At 39.5% G+C, this 17,451-nt stretch overlaps 1 protein-coding gene across 1 annotated transcript; it reads left to right on the forward strand.

Annotated features, from left to right (window-relative positions):
- The first annotated feature begins 1,489 nt into the window (after window positions 1-1,489).
- On the forward strand, window positions 1,490-14,317 carry LOC111335229 (uncharacterized). The gene is made up of 12 exons (XM_022941097.2): window positions 1,490-1,654; window positions 2,875-2,995; window positions 3,313-3,431; window positions 4,082-4,855; window positions 5,545-5,593; window positions 5,672-5,790; window positions 6,407-6,704; window positions 9,579-9,832; window positions 10,537-10,644; window positions 11,805-11,895; window positions 12,469-12,614; window positions 13,313-14,317. Exons 1-12 carry the CDS (start codon window positions 1,520-1,522, stop codon window positions 13,550-13,552), a joined length of 2,454 nt encoding a protein of 817 aa, XP_022796832.2. The 5' UTR covers window positions 1,490-1,519; the 3' UTR covers window positions 13,553-14,317.
- The last annotated feature ends 3,134 nt before the right edge of the window (window positions 14,318-17,451 follow it).

Consider the following 17,451-nt stretch of genomic DNA (forward strand, 5'->3'; position numbering starts at 1 on the left):
AAACTTTGAATTGAATGTCATTAGAACAGGCATAAAGCTGTTTTCTCAAAATATCAACATTCTTGACAAAATTATGTCGCGCTTCTTTGGACAACGATTGATTTTTTTTTTAAAAGCTTCTTGCCGTGTATCAGCAAGTGCGCGCGCATTGAAAATGTATATATGGATGTTAATTACGGATAGGTAGAAAGTAGTTTTTCGAACGACGATTCATATCAAGTGCGCGTGATAATGCCGTGCAAGCTGTGATTTTCAACGCTGTATGTTACGGAGAGCATATATTGAGATAACAAGGACGATAATTCTATTGAAACGTAGTGCTAAGTTGGGTAGACCTCTAGGCAAATGTATCGCCTCAAGACCGAACCCCTAAACAGTAAACTGAAAGGCCGTTTACACGGCAGAAAAATCGGGTACGGACTTGTCAAAAAAGGAGTACGGACCTGACGTTTTGGCCCGTGTAAACAATCCGTACCATGTTTTGGGGGATGGGTACGGACCCGTGTTTTTTCTTGTTTTGGGGCCATAGACGTCTATGGCCCCAAAGCCAGAAATAACACGGTTCCGGACCAATTTCTTGCAGCACGCGTCGCCATTTTGTTTACAAGAATTACCGTATTTACTCGAATAAGCGCCGCACCCCCGATGCAGCGCTTATTCGAGGAATTCCGTATAACCAGGAAAAACACAGCATCGGCAATTTATATTCTTTAAATTTGATGTTCTTTAGTTCAAAGTGACTGTATTTCTCTGCTCGGACATAGTTAGTAGAGGGGACCAGTCCCCTCTATTAACTATGGCTCGGGTTATGAAACGCTCGGGGTTTTTTCACCGCATGAATTTCTCTCGTAATTCTAGATTTACTATCAGTTTAGCATCAGTCCATTGGAAAATTGACAGATAGAAAGTGTACCGTTGAATAAAAATATAGAAAAAGTAAATTTGTCTGATACAATTTTTAAATAAGCGCGGCGGCGCTTATTCGAGTAAATACGGTACGCATGTTCGATAACAGCACACAGCTGTACCAAATACTGTAGTCCCATGCAAGAAATTCGTCCGGTCCTCCAAAAACTGCCGTGTAAACGCAACCTTGCTAACTTGGTCCTTATGCCTCTTTCTGTCCGACCCGTGGTGAAACATCATCCGTGTAAACGGCTAAAATTATGCGGTCCGTACTACTTTTTTCACACGTCCGTACCCGATTTTTCTGCCGTGTAAACGTCCTTTGAGTTAGCCTTGGGTGTCAAAAAATGCGACAGTATTTAAAAGCACTGACATAATAATAACAGAGTGAAACCAAAAGCTTAGCCAAACTCTTCCCACAACTCTTACAAACTTCCAGTTTCTTTTGTCTATTGATTTATTGTATTTTTTGATTCACGTCATATTGATAAAAACCTTAGAAACTTAGAGGAGAGGGGAATCTGGAAACGAGGTTGAGACTGCAACCGCTCGACAATGCTTTTCATAACGCATGAAAATTCCCGGATAATCTTCACGCGGTTCAAAATCCAACATGGCGGAACGGGAGATTACAATCGGAGGAAGGCGACTTTCTCAATTGAAAGTCGATGAACTTAAAGTTGAGCTGGAAAAACGCGGCCTCAAGAAAAGTGGAAACAAAGGGGTTCTTATTGAGAGGCTACAAGAGGTAACGTAGAGCTCTCCAAACCGGGAAAAAATCGTAGACTGTATCACCTCCTTTTCCATGTTTGTTGCTTTTGCAGATGAGCTCTTTGTTGATTGTCAGCTGTTGCTGTCTTCTGTCATGAGAGAGTTGATTAAGGCATAAATATTTCAAACTAGAAAAGGAGAAAATTTTAGCCATTTTGATAAATGTACAATTTACAATAGCGGAACAATGCAATTTCGAATCACCTAGTCATTGACTAATGTGAAGAAAATCGCGTTTTACACAAATATTTTTCCATAAAAGGCAGATAATCGAGGTTTATGATCTGTATGAAATTCATTTATGTCTCAGTCGGGATTATAATGCAAAGAGAGAACATTAAAATCATATTTCTTCGATGTAATGTAGTGTCTGAAATTTATTTGCAAGAATAGTGAAACTTCTCTCTACACTGTGTAAAAAGTGACTTTCCCAAAATGATTTCACTTTCTATTAATATTATACTCTCAGCAATAACTACCCAGAAACCTTAGGATTGAATTTTCTATCAGCTAAAATTTTGCTAGGTGCTTTCAGAAACCCTACAGTCTAAGTCCCTTAAACTGAGACTGAGAGGCAAAACTGCGAAAGCACAACACAGGTTATTTTCCTGCAATGGGTTGTGAAAAAGGGTGGCCAGTGCTGTCCATCAGATCACCAACTAAATTTCTATAACATGCATTAGTTGGATAGGAAGTTATCCTTTAATTGATGTTATGTACCATTTAAACAACTAAGGACTGATCTACTGTAGGTCTAAATGGCATTGTGAAGGAGACTAAAAACCTTGATTATTATAGAAATTGTGTGGTGGAAAGATGTGAGAGGTTCAGTGGCATGGGGCAAGTTGTTACTATCAATCCTTTTAACAGATGTTGATTGTTTGGTTGTCTGGTTGATTGCTATTAATTTGATAAGTGTTTGTCATTCACCATGGTTATTTTCAAGGCAGATACTGTCCAAAAAAGAAAAATATCTGCAGTTATGATTTGTTATTCTTTTACTCCAAAGATTTAAGTTTAGATCATGTCTGTTATACATGTACGTTTACATTAAGCTTGGAAAATTTGTTGTTAAGTGAAACAAATATCCTTCAAGTATTTCCTTCTTATCAAACCCCTTGATCAGATTTTAATTCTCCCCTCTAACTGGTATGGGTTCTTCATTCCTTTGTTTCATCTTTTCATTTCACATTTTAGGCCATTGACAAGGAAATGGAAATGAAAGAAGGGTTTGAGAGCTATCCTGTTCCACAGCAAGCTCCTGCACGGGTGAGAGAGCCTTGGCCTCATTCCATGATGCAGCAACAGCAACAACCTGGTATGCTATAGAATAGAGCTAACACAGTCCACATGTTTGTGATGTGTCCTCATAGAATGCAGAGTAATCCATCCATGTTCTTTTAGCTTACCTAATATTTTCCATGTTCATTCAGCTTACCTAATAATGCTAGCACAATACTTGTAGACGTTATCAGTGATTTGGTTACCCAGGTGATCAAGGCCTGTAGTCTTTCAGTTTGAGTTAGTTCTCTTTAGGGCAGCATTGTTGGGGTTCATTATGAATGTTCTCTCGCAGGAGAGAGGTTTTACTTTAACCTAAAGTAAGACTTACAATGTTTGCCATTATTTTGGAAGGTGGTTTCCCTGTCCAGCCGATGGGTATTCCACAAGGAGTGATAAATCAGCAACAGGGATTGTTGAATCAACCTCGTGTTATGATGAACCAGCAGCAGATGATGATGCACCAGCAACAGGTATAGAATATACTTTGGTGGACTCTGATATAGATTCGGTGTTTCTTTTTTTACTACAAATAATGCTTTCTCCCAGGATGTGGTAATAGTTAGTTTACAGAAAGTGTTTACTGTAAGGTCATGAACCCTTTTTTGCGGTTTTGTTGAATGAGTGAATGTATCAGGACCTCAATTGTCCAGACTTTTCTGTTACCCAGACCTGCTTCTTTGGTCCCATTATCTACTAACAGTTAGATTCATATTTTCAACTATCTGGACTCTCAATTATTCAGACTATTATGTCCAATCCCCGTGAGTCCGGTGATTGAGGTTGGACAGTTTCAGGGAACAACAGGCTTGTCCAAGGAGGCAGCTTTCCTTGTTGGGCAAAAATTGTAACTTTCTTTGGAGCAGGATTCTCATTAGAGGTCCTGGGTAAGGGTACCAGGATACACAAGTTTAATTACCTGCCTACAGTGTACCCTCATGTGGGAAATTGAAAGAGTTTACTTCCAGTCTTGATATTTTCCTCGGCTACCCTCTTAAGGATGCCATTGCACTTAGAAATGTAATTAAATGGTTTTCAGGAATCTGTCTTCTCAACCACTCTGCCTCTGTTTTTCATGATTTTAGTGGTCTTTCTTCATCTCAATTTTGTTTTTCATCATCAGCAAATAACCTCACCTGTTCAAGTGAAGGAATTCAGAGAACAGTGGCCTCAAGCCCAAATTCCACCACCCCAAATGATATATCAACAACCACGAGAACAACAAGCCTTGAATCAATTACCTCCAATGGCAGACAAGAAACCTTTAGCACATGCTTTGAATCATCAAGTTCCTCAGCCTGTCGTTGAACCAGAGGTTGAGTCATCAAGCTCATCAGATAATGAGCAGGACTCTGCTCAACAGTCTTCAAGTTCATCAAGCCAGGAATCAGATGATCATGAACAGGAACGACCCACATCACTGTTGAACTATAATTATTCCAATGATTCGAGGACTGAGGTAAAGGTTACCCCTGTAGTTGCAGAGGAAAGCAAATCTATCCCAGTTCAGAATGTTGAGGAGCAGTCAAAGGAATCTGTGTCTATGGCTCCAAAAGAAGAAGAGATGATGAAAGAGGAAGATATGGTTGCTAATGAGAGACCAGAGTTAGGACAAGATGAAAAAGCAGATGTTGAAATGGAAGGAGAAAGGAAAGTTGCAGAACAAAAGGAGATTGATGTTAAAGATGATGAAAAGAAAGAGGTTGTTGAGGAACGTGAGGATGGAGGGCAAAATGAAGCTGTTGGTGAGGAAAAGGAAGGGGACGTGTCTAGTGAGTCTCTTAAGAAGAAAGCAGCAGTTTCACCACCATCTCCTGCAGAAGAAAACACTTTTGAAGTTGAGCCAAGTGAAGAGGACAAAGCTGTTGTGGAGGAGCCAAAAATTCCATCACCACAGGTTTGTGCATACATTACTTTCAAGTGATTTCAGTTAAGGCTTAATTTCTTCCTCTGTCTTGAGTCCAGTCTTTGTTTAAATCATTTTGCTGGAATGAGTTGAAGAAGGAAACTTATGTTTTTTAGTGAAAGTCCACACATCTCTTGGAAGACTGTCACATCTCACAATCTATGGGCTGATTTCCTAAAACCTCAGCTAGCTATTGAGCCTGCCTAGTCCAGTGTTGAAACTTGGTTTCCATCGGGCCTAGTTGGGCATTTTAAAAGCTTATTACATGAAGGTTTCAGGAAATAATTATAACATTGAGATTCACAATTTTTTTTTTTTTAATCACTGGGTACATTTTATTGATCATTCATCAGGTAAACAAGTTGCATAAAATTACTTGAAGAACAGTACATGTGCATGAAATGAAATTAGAAGGGTCTACAGGGAATTAAAAGAATTTTAGAGTGACATAAGTGCTTGACTTGGAATTGCTTAGAATTCAACAGAAAGCCATCATTGCTATTCAGGATTTGCCAGAATTTGTGGCACAATCCTACCTGTTACAGGTGTACATATACAGCCTGAAATGATATTGGCAAGCCTTTTGCATTTTAATTCTTTCACCTGCACATGTTCTTAGATTAAAATACATGTGGTTTTCTTGAATATCCAGTCAATTTGACCATGTTTGTTTTCTACAGAAGCCTACCTCTCCAGTTGTAACCAAGAAAAGAAAAATAAACATACCAAGTAAGTGTCCTTGTGTGTGATTTTCATGTTACATATCCTGTTTGTAGTATTTTGTATCTGATTTTCTTGATGTTTAAGGAACGTCTCTGCCTACCACTCCTACATCTGAGGGTCAACCAGGGTCAAGGAAAAGGAGATGGGGATCATCAACATCAAGCAAGAAAACATCTTTGTCCATTAGCACTGATTCACTTAAGGTATTTTGCAGTCATTTGACAGTGGTAGATTCTACTGGTTAACTTCAAGTAATCATTGTTACTAGAGACTGCATTTCACCCGTAAACTTCCTTAAGTGATAAATTCAGAATTTGTTCTTACAGTATCAATGCAATTTTAAGCAGACAATAACAAAAATATTAAGGAGGGGTTTTAAATTGATCCTACAATGTATGTGAAGTTCTCCAAAGATATCATAAGAATTGTATGGCAGACAGTTAGGGAAGTACTGGGGAGATCCTGGGAATGAAAGGGTAAAGGTAACCTATCAGTTCCTTTGCTATCCATCATTTTCTTGTGATGTACAATGTAGTTCTCAGAGATGATTTTTTCCATCAGGGATACAAAGGCAAAGATTCCTTGGATAACAAGCTTTAGGGACTTATAGATTCTACTACAATGATTCCCAGAACAAAAAAAGGGATTCTAATAGGAGCCAATTTATGACTTTTAAATAGATACTCCACTATTGAGGAGTAATTTAAGAGCAAATCCACCAAAAAAAAAAAATGAATATCTCGTATGCTGCCAGGATTTGAATGTCATGGCAGGGCTTTTATTCAGTACTTTATTGAGAGATGATCCCTCTTTGCACAGGATCTTATTCCAGGAGTGCAAGTGCACACTACCCCTGCTCTGGAAGCAGTCATGGATATAAGAGGTGATGATAATGATGAAGAAGAGGAGGAACCAGAAGAAAAGAGAAAGACTGAACAGAAAACTGAGGAGGAGAAAGAAGAAATATCAGCAGAAACAATACCAGAAGTGAAAGACGAGGGAAGGAGAAGAAAAGACAGAATTGTGAAGGTGGAAGAGAAGAAGACTATCAAGCTTCAAAGGAAGCTTGTTGTCATGGAAACTGAACCGGAAGGATTAAAAATGGAGGTTGAGGAAGGTATTCAAATGTTTGTGTTTATCTGGTTAGGTTACTGTTATTACCACTTACCTACATTTATGTAAATTTTTTTATTGTGTGATATTCCTTTAATATAATGAGAGTGGTTACTGTTTGAACAAGTGCAGCATGGCAACTTTCGAATGACCTTGACTTTGTTGCAGGCTAGTCATTCTACTAAGCAAACTACAGTGTGGTTTTACATGTATATAGCACAAAATTGACCCAGTTGACTTGTAAGGCAAATTGGTCAAATTTTTTGTTACTCCATATTTTCAGTCTTTTGTTGTTTTAATGATCATAATCTGAAATGAGAAAAAAACAATCAAACTGGTTTGAGCAAAATGCCATGCACCACTGAATGATGTTACTTGCTTCATATCCCCTTACTAAGGAATATGAGGTTTACTACTCTTTAATAACCATGAATGTGCAAGGCCATTAGAAAGCTGCCACTACACTTGGTTTGCATTTCTCTGAGGAACTCTATTTGTCTGTCTAACCTTTCTGCACACAGCAGCAGTTACAAGTAGAAAGTGTCCTAAAACGCCAGCCTTGCACTCTGTCCCTTTGTACATGATGAACCCTTTTCTGTGGCATGCGGTGCGGGAGGTTTTCTTTGGGGTCATTCCAGCTGGGTGCTCTGAGTTGAAAAAAAAATAAAAACAAAAGATGCAACTTCAATAATCAAGCGATTAAACCATGGCAAGCAGACAAATTGAATAGCCATGAACTGAGTGATATACAATATGTGATCACATGTCATGAGGTGTTGCTGGTGAACATGAGTCTTGAACCATTAAAAAATGAAAAGAAGATGACATGAAGCACTTGAAACAAGGCATGTTGCAAAGGATTCCTTACCACTGGCTATAAAACCACCATGCAGTGTTATCCATCAGGAATGTACACAAACAACAATGCCTCCACAGAGCAGTACCTCCACAGTATCTTGGAGCAACTGCTGTTCTTAAAATGGAAAGAATTGGAACTCAGTATTGTAAGAATTTGTTTGCATTTTTGGTGTGTGGTGTGATACGCAGTGCCATGGTTATGTACTCTCCCCCCTGACGAATGAATACAGTTGAGTTTGCAGCTTTAGGTCATATCATGGAGAAAGCTGCAAAATAGACTGCCTTCTGAAGCTTCTCAACGATTGCAATGCCTCAATAGATGTTCTTTGTTCAGCAGCAGAAAGTTGCACTGACCAAACCAAGGAGACCTTTCTACTGGTATTGCATGATGATGGGGACGAATAGGACAAAAAACCTGTTATTACTGCATTGTACATCAAAAGTCACACATACAAAAGAGACAGTCTGGCTCAACTTCCTGATGATTGTGTGGAATTACTGACACTGTGGCCAACAACTCTGACATAAACCACTGAAGAGCTTGCATCCATTGTCATTGGAGATTTCAGTAGTTACCTTTTACTTGAACTACTCCTCATCTTGTCTATAGTGGACACTGTACTTATTGAAGAACTAACTGTCAATGGTTGCATAGTAAAGAACAAGGGACTGCAGCGCATCTTGGTGGAAGGAAAAGAAGAGGCTATGGGTAAATTCCAATCTTCATACCACATGAAAATTTATCATCAAGTGCTCTAGCTAGCCAAACAATGAACACAGCAATAGTACGGTGTTACAATGCTCAAGATGCAAAGCTACAAATGTATGCAGACAAAGATATTAACTGAAAAAGTTAATGCGGCAAAAGTGAACTTTCCTGTCTTGTCAGGAAGCAGATTGTGTAACCTCTCTACATAGAGTGTTAGACTTTGTTGAGTCAAAGAAAATCACCAAAAGCTGTGGACTAACTTGAATCCCACAGTTACAGACAAAAAACATTTGCTATTTCTAAAGGTGGAAAGATCATATGCTCAATTTCTGCTGTATCAGATGGGTTGATTCTGGGACTTGCTGTATCCGTGAGGAGGTTGAATGTACGCATCGATGTTCTCAAGTTCCTCTGTGGTTGTGCCTACCCCCACCAATTCTGTGTTTCAGCCGCAAACCATTTTACAAGCTCTTGTAGAGGAGTATTTTCCAAATAATTTTTATTTTAGAGGTTAATAGAATTTCTGAATAGTTTTCTTGTTTGGTGACACAAATGTTTAGTCTGTAAATGCGAAAAAAAGGGCAGTTTTTCTCGCGGTTTCTTGCATTTTTTTTTCTACTTTTTCAACCCAAATTTGAGGTCAGTCACTAAAACAAGGAAAACCAATTGAAGAATTTTATGTTGTTGTAGTGATGGACCAGAGTTTTTCCACGCAGTAAAATGCTCGTGGTAATTTCTGAATGGAACCATTTGTTTTCTTTACTAGATATAATGCACCCTGATAGGCAAAGGTAGAACTTAGAGTGGTATTAACGTTGATGGTCCCTAAAATTAGTAACATGCTCAACTAAGTACTAGAAGATTTTAAAAATGTGTTTTTTACAACTGCAGATTATCCTTTTTCCATAGGAAAAATTGATTAAATTAACTGAAAAAAAATTCAGACTATATTTCTGTGTTGCACTATACAGAGCACTTAAATTAGAAATTTTCAAGTTCTCCCTTTTCACTTCGCATGATACTGTTACAAAAGAGCATTGCAATTGGATATGCCCTCATTTTCAGTCTACAAATGAGCCTAGTCAAAACTTCAAGAGACTTATCAAAGAGGAATTTCTAGAAAATGCTGGTTTCCAACAGGAATTTATTCATAAGCATTACAGTGGAACAACTCTGGAGAAATATGATTAAAATGCCTATGGTATTTATTTTATGTCGAGACTATTTATGTTAGAGTAGAGCCTGTATTATTATTTGTTTTTTTTTTTTCTATGTTCGATACCGCTGACTGTTTTTCTATTTTACTATTAGAGCCTTCAGAGCACAAACCGGAAGATAATCCATATCCGAGGGGGTTGTCAGCCCCAGTCCAAGAGGAATCCCCACTAGCAGCAGGGAAGCGTTCCCCGTCGCCCGCTAAAAATCCCCGGTGTAAGACACTTCATGTCAAGAACCTCGTGCGACCTTTCACACAGAACCAGCTCAAAGACCTGCTTGGCAAACATGGAACCTTGGTGGAGAATGGATTTTGGATCGATAGGATAAAGTCACATTGCTACGTTGTGGTAAGAAAGAACAGCGCTTGCAATTAGAGTGTCGTAATTAAGAGCCAATCAGAAGAAAGGAAAATGTCTTTGAGAGCTAATGAGAATTCGAAGTGAAAACAACCAAACTTCCTAAAGCGCGGGAAAACGCGCGCGACCAAGTCGTGTTTGGGTTTTGTCTTACATCTGATTGGTTGAGAGAATGGCGCGAGAATTCTGAACCAATCACAGAGCGAAGTATAGGAAAACCTACGTAATCTTCGATTAGATCCGACACTCAATTGTCGATTGCTCAAAGCTTCAATTTATGGATTCAATAGGGCTTTCGGGGGGGGGGGGAGTAGTTGCAATAACGAACAATTTTCATATGAGAAGCGAAAAAATTGCAGTAGTTTTGCTTAAGTGTGATTAGTCTAGAAAACACGCGCCACCTTCCCAATCTGTCCGCTCCAGAACTAAAAACGAATCCTTACATGTTCACTCTTAATTCCCTCCTCATCAGGCAGCTGACTTACGTTTACTTGGAGTTCTTATTGGTTTACTGTGATATTCTGCTCCACTGTGATCGCCGTTTTGTTTTACTTTGGTTTAGGTTTTGCAACCTGTAATCGAATCTTCGTTTATACAATCTCTCCCCTGATTAGTTTTTAAAATCTTGAGCAACTACATAATCACTTTTTGAGGTTAATTTTTTTTTTTTATCTCTCGGGTTCTGTTTTCAACAGTACACTGATGAGGATGATGCAGTGGCCACCAGACAAGCCCTGCATGGTATCAAGTGGCCGGCAACAAGTCCAAAAATCCTTGATGTTGATTACGCTGATGAGGATGAGGTTAGTGGGATTGTGACTGTCTCTTGGTAAAAGGTTTCAGCTGTTCCATCGTGAGTTTAAATTGTAATTTTGTAGTTTGAAAGGTAACGTTATTTTGGAGTTAAATTCAACCCTTAATGCTGCATTGCCTTACTGGCAACGAGACATTTCAAGAACTTTTCTGACCTCTAAATGCTGATTACATCCGGAAAATGATTTCGAATTGACTTCCGTTTTGGCGAATCAACTCGGGGGTAAGTTTCCGCCGGGTGAAACCACCACCTACCGCGACAGTCATCATTAGATTTAAGTGTGAAGTGAAACACTTTGACAGACTCTTTCGTTTAGGTACTTGGGCACTGTAAGCTTTGAACCGCTTAGGTATTTCTAAAGATTTGTACATTGTACAGGTTGGAGAACAATAGGACACGTAGTCCCCTACCAGGTTCATCCACCTAAACCCAACCCACCCATCCCACCCCGGGGATTTGTACATTGTACAGGTTGGAGAACAATAGGACACGTAGTCCCCTACCAGGTTCATCCACCTAAACCCAACCCACCCATCCCACCCCGGGGATTTGTACATTGTACAGGTTGGAGAACAATAGGACACGTAGTCCCCTACTAGGTTCATCCACCTAAACCCCAACCCACCCATCCCAACCCGGGGATTTGTACATTGTACAGGTGGGAGAACAATAGGACACGTAGTCCCCTACCAGGTTCATCCACCTAAACCCAACCCACCCATCCCACCCCGGGGAAGGACATTCATCACACAGTTATCTCGTGCGTGGGAAATTAACGTCTCCTACCCCTCCTGCAGGAGACGAGACCTCAATTTATTTGTTCCTATCCGAGAAGACTAGAATATCTAACCATTTCTTGATGTTATAGAAAGGAAGCATATTCTTCTCAATTATTTTAAGACCTTGAGTGTTGGTCCGGCCGGGGCTCGAACCCTCGACCTCCCGCACAACAGTCGAGCGCTCTATCCATTGAGCTAACTGGGAGGCGGTAGACTTACAGAAAGGCAGACCATGAACTAAATTCTTACTTAAGTACGCGAGACTGTTAGATGCGGCAGCATTGTTAAAACGTATCGTTTATGGAGAAAGAGAGACGTTGATGAATTGATTCGTTTTGTTTATTGCATTTGTTTTTGGTTTTTTTTACAGATGGCGCGAGATACAGAAGGTTTTCTCGGTCGCAAGAAGGAAAAAGAACGAGAAGCGAATGCGGAGAAGGATGAAATAAAAGAACCTTCAGGTACTTATTGTGTAAAATTACATCAAGTGATTGTCTAGTTCATTGGTGCCAAACATTGAACAAAGTTGTCCTTGTAATATAGGAGATGGTGAATTTCAAAGCCACCAACCTAATTGAATTTGAAGCAAAATTTAGATAAAAGAAATCACCAGTGTTGCACAAGAGAAATAATATACTCTGATTCCCCCGCAGTGAACCACGATAACAACAGCAACGTTTATTTAAACACGATAAAAATTACAGCGGAGTTGATATGGTCGTGTAACATGATACATGGAAAGGAAGGAAACTTAGAGCGCTTTTCGATTAAGAGTTGTAATACCAAAACCAAATTAATCACATTGGCCAATCAAAAGAAGGGAAAATAGATTAAGAGCCAATGAGAACTCAAAGCGAAAACAAGTAAATTGCCTAAAGCGCGGGAAAAACGTGGGAAAAACGTGGGGGAACCAAGGTTGAAAAAGTGGCGCGAGTTTTCTGGACCAATCACAGCTCGAAGTTAAGCATAACGAAAATAATCCCGGATTACCTCAGACAATACTCTAAATGGCCATTCGCGTTTACTTTATTCAGTCGAAGAAGAAAAGCCGATGGAAACAGAAGAAAAAGAAGAAGAAGAAGAAGAAGATCAGAAGAACGCTGGTAACCTGCTAGATAATCTGTTCAAAAAAACGAAGACCATACCCTGCTTGTACTGGCTGCCACTGACAGATGAACAGGTTTGTGCTAGTGTCAGCCCTCAGGGCATGCTACTCTGTGACTTCTCATTCCCAACCCTCTCTTGCTGTTCTCAACCGCGCTTACGAACAAAAGTAACACTGAACTACTTTACGGTTTTGCGTTTTCATTGTTGGTTAGTTTTTCTGTAAAACGTTTGTGACTTAATCAGTACGCTGTGGGAAGCCCTTGCAATGAGTGTTGCGTCGGATCAACTTTTGGCCAGTTAAGCCATCGTCAAAATGCACGTGACAGAGAGCCGGGCAAGAATTGTTTAAGGAAAACAGTCTGAATGTGATGGCTTCTCTGGGCATGGACATTTTGATGCGATGTATTAGATGCGAAAGGTCAAACATCCGCCAATGTGCTTCGGCGTACGCAAAATGAAACGAAATAAATAATTGGAACTCGACTTTATTTTGCATACCCCTATGCGCGCTCTTTTCGCCATTATGGCGGATTCCTTAGCAACTAAGGATCCAATTCGATCTTTCAGATTTTGAAAATGTGTGAGCCTTCAGGTACTTCCTTCGTCATTCCCACGTGAAAAGAAGTCAACTAAAGAAGATTTTTTTTTTTCGAGGATCTTATTGGATTTTTATTGCCTATTACCGGACGGTAGCGTTTATTCTAAGTTACACCGGGAATAAGACGAAAACGTTTTTACTCCTCTTTTTTTATTTTTTTTTATTTTATACAGATCGCGACAAGAGAACGGGAAAGAGAGGAAAGACGGAAAGCTAGACAGGAAGAAAGAGACAAAGAGGAACAAGAACGCAAAGAAAGACAGCAACAACGAGAGAAAGAGCGGGAATTGGAGCGTGAGAAAGAAAAACGGGAACGGGACACTGCAGAGAAACAGCGCTCACGATCCCCAAGAAATCGACGGCGAGAACGAAGCAAAAGCCGAAGTAGAAGTCGGGGACCGAGGCGGCGATGAGTTGACAGTCCGACCTATTATACCTACGTTGAATAGATAGTTTTAAGTTGGTTTTGTTTTTGATCCATCTAAGGGTCGACTTCAGGTCTCTCTTTAAAAATTAACCACTAAGTTAATTTTACTTGGCACACTAGTACTCGAGAAAGGCCTGTTTATGGCAGCTCTTAGTATTTCATCCCGATATCAAGCGACTATGGGGAAGCTTTTCCTTACATCTGTTGCTTCTATTCATTCAACAGTTGACGTTAATAGCTTTTTACGAACCATAGTGATTGGTTGAGTCATGCTGTCATTTTAGTCACGTGACCGTGGTTTCGTCCGTCTTCAAAAATACTGTTTATTTTTTAACGGTTTTTAGGAAGGATTAGTGAGAGTTTCTTTTCTCCTCTTCAGGAATTTGCCACAATATTTCTTGATATCGTAGACAGATTCAACGCTTTCTGTGTTTAAGTACTCATACACTGAATTCTTTCTGTAGATGTTTTCTGCCCACGAGGCATTTAGTTCTTTCTGTTTGGAAGGAACAAGTGAAATGGGAGAAGTGTTTCCTTGCGTAAGTGACTGATCATTCATATTGTCTCAAGGTCACAAATAAATTCGGAGATTTTGTAGTGATTTGCTTTGTTTGTTTGTTTTTTTTTTATTTTGTTTTCGCAACACATTCTACTTCCGGGAAGTAAGTGATATTACTACCTTGCTCTTAATCTGCAAGATATTATGTGAGATTTATGAAAAACTCGTGAATAAACTAAACTGTGAATATTACGACCCTCTCGATTCGTAGCAGCATCTACTGGAGGACTCCGAAGCTCGTTTTACCGAGCATGCGTGTTTTAGAGATTTTTTTTTCGCAGTTTATTCCCCTAGGCTGGGTTGTTCATAGGTGGGTTAACCCAGGGTTAGTGTGAAACTTGATTTTTTAGATCTCAAAGCGTTGAAAGAAAATTCAGTTTAATTCTATTTGCCTACAATTTGATAATAGCTGTAGATTACCTCAGTTGGTCTGCCATTCTGTACAAATTTCAAAAACAAAACGTTTCATCTATCCTATGTCAACCCTAAAAAGACATGTCGGTGGAGTTCTTTCTATAGTTTGACCCTAACCTCTTTCTCTGGGCAAGAATTATTTCTTGGTCTGGCTTATCTCCATCTGTCCGCCTTTTCGCGCTACCTCTTAGTTGCGTATTCTCACTCTTCACTTAAAACAATGCGATTGAAAATAGTACAATTTTTATATTTCGGCTAGTAAAGGAAATAAAGGGATTTACAGCCACCGAGAAAACCCTTTTAGAAAAGTTGATTTGGGGTCAAATCAAACCAGTTTTTGCGGAGTGGATAGTATAGCCGACTCCAATCCCAGTAACCGCCTGCCGGTTAGCTCAATGGATAGAGCGCTGGACTGTAGTGCGGGAGGTCGAGGGTTCCAGCCCCGGCCGGACCAACACTCATGCTCAAGGTCTTAAAATAATTGAAAAGAATTTGCTACCTTTCTATAACATCAAGAAATGGTTAGATATTCTAGTCTTCTCGGATAGGGACGAATAAATGGAGGTCCCGTCTCCTTCAGGGTTGGGGCAGGAGACGTTAATTTCGCACACACGAGATTACTGTGTGATGGATGTCCTCCCCTGGGGTGGGATGGGTGGGTTAGGACAGCAGGTCCATATCAGCTATTACAGCTGCCAATTAATCAACCTGCTTAAACAAATAAATGAACTTTAAAATGAAAAAACATGGCGGCGAAAAACAAGAACATGAAATCATGAATGTGGGCGGGTCCGTGAGCGGACGCCCGCCCCACCCCTAGTTGCGGGTTCACTGTAAAAACATATGGCTGGGTTGAAAAAAAAGGAAAAGAAAAAGAAAAAATTGGCGATTCCGTAAAAGCCTTTCCGGCAACCAGTTTGTACTACACGCACCACTCTTTTCATATATTTTACTTTTTTTTTATATCCGTTATTTCATTCTCTGATCGATTAATTCATTGTCACGTATTTATAATTTATCCATGTTTTTTGTGAACGCGTTCGTCAAATCACGGTATCGTCAATTTCAGTTTTTTTAGTTGTTATTGTTGCGAATTCATATCTTATCACCATATTTCTGGGTATAACGCTCAAACTTAGATATCGATCAATACTTTTCCTCACAAAATTTATGCACAAAAATGGAATTATTCCAATTCTTAGAATTAGACAAAGTTGACTAGCTGAATTCTCGAGCAGCTGAATGGTTAACAAAGTAGGGTTCTGCTAGCGTGACTTTCCATCTTGTTTTCGTCCTGAATTGATTCATCGTGGTGAAGACTCGCACAGCATGTATGGGCCATGTGTCTTTGAGAGATCGTTACTGATATCAAAATGGCGCCGATTAATTAATCACCAGACAGTCTATGTTTGTCAATTTCTTTCACTGACACATTTCCATTATATCATTACAGCTGGTCGATTAAGGGATCTAAATAATCGTAACATGTTGATTTCTTGTTAATTTATGACACGCAAAGACGAACAACTTTATCACTTCTATTGTTTTAGGTCACATTGCGTGTAAATTTTCAAGTATCTAAATTCGTCGCGTGACCTAGCGGAACGGCTCAAATTTGTTTGTATGGTGGACAAAACTTTTCGAATTAAGCCGGTCCGACTGAAACTGCAAAAATATTCAAGAACTGGGATTATCGCTTGATTATGAAGGTCAAAGACAACAAGGACTCGCTGCTGCTCTAGGTCACTCAATAACTAAATAACAAAACAAAACAAACATATTACTAAGCTTTGAAATGTACAAGTCATGTCACGGACTGGTGAGTAGGTCACCCGTGCGCAAATGACTTCCGAATCAAAACGACCATTTTCGTTCAGTCGGAAAAGTCTTCGTGATTCTTAACCTTCAATTCTGTTCGTGATTGACCCTTACCGTTAAAAAACATGCAGCTTCAAATAAAAGAAAGAAGGGACAACAAAGAGAGTAGCATTTCCTGTTTCTTTTTTGTGATCCGACTTCGGCAACGCCAAAATGACTGAACCCTGAAAAGCCCTTTGCTACCGCAAGACTCTTCTCTGCTTCTCTCCCATAGGTTACCTTCACCGGCGCGTATCCAACCGGAAGCTTAAGTGTAAACTTGTGAAGAGGTTTTAAAAAGGACTGGAATGTTCAGCTAAAAACAAAATATGCGGTTAACGTTTACAGGCAACGGACTTGACGCACTTCAGCGATGTGGTCAAAGATCTCATTGACGTTAATTAGAAACTGACCCGTTGACGACAAGAAATAATCCGCTCATTATTTAAGATTTATTTAAAGTTCCTTTCCCACAGTACTTGGCACAGTAGACTTCCCTGGCTAGAGGGCGAAGTGTTTTGTTTTGAAAGGAATGAGTATTGTTATGTAAGTTCCCATGTGTCATCGGATGGATCTTTGAGTCCTATTGTTTACGTTTCGAGCAGGAAAACCAGACTTGAAACCAAAACAAAATGATAAATTTACGAGACAGACTTTGCCCCTAGTAAGTTTTACACGCTCAATCCGTTAGGCAGAGAGATATTGTGTAAATTTTTCAAGCTTAAAATCACAAAAAACTGAAAGGTCAAAAAGTAAAACGTTTCAGCTGAGGTTGTTTTGTTAAAATTTAAAAAATGTTATTGTCTGCGGTGGGAGAAAAGAGGCAAAGTGCTAATTTCATAATCATTAACGTCATTCCATGGGGACTCGAGTATTTTTATACATTTTGTTATTGCTTTCTAAAAACTTCTCACGTTGATGTTGGTCGAGTTTCCCAAATTCACACGTAATCGTCGAGGTTTTTCGCGCATTTTTTGTTCGAACGCAGCCGACTCTCACATGTGATCAAAATCAACCAATTACAAACGTGCGACGGTCTTGAAACAAACAACTTG

Source organism: Stylophora pistillata, chromosome 3, assembly GCF_964205215.1.
Source record: "Stylophora pistillata chromosome 3, jaStyPist1.2, whole genome shotgun sequence".
NCBI lineage: Eukaryota > Metazoa > Cnidaria > Anthozoa > Scleractinia > Pocilloporidae > Stylophora > Stylophora pistillata.

Coding starts and splice junctions, on each gene's coding strand:
- LOC111335229 (XM_022941097.2), top strand. CDS start 1,520: ATGGCGGAACGGGAGATTACAATCGGAGGAAGGCGACTTTCTCAATTG. Junction 5,594..5,671: donor AAGAAAAATAAACATACCAA/GTAAGTGTCCTT, acceptor TTGATGTTTAAG/GAACGTCTCTGCCTACCACT. Junction 9,833..10,536: donor AGTCACATTGCTACGTTGTG/GTAAGAAAGAAC, acceptor TGTTTTCAACAG/TACACTGATGAGGATGATGC.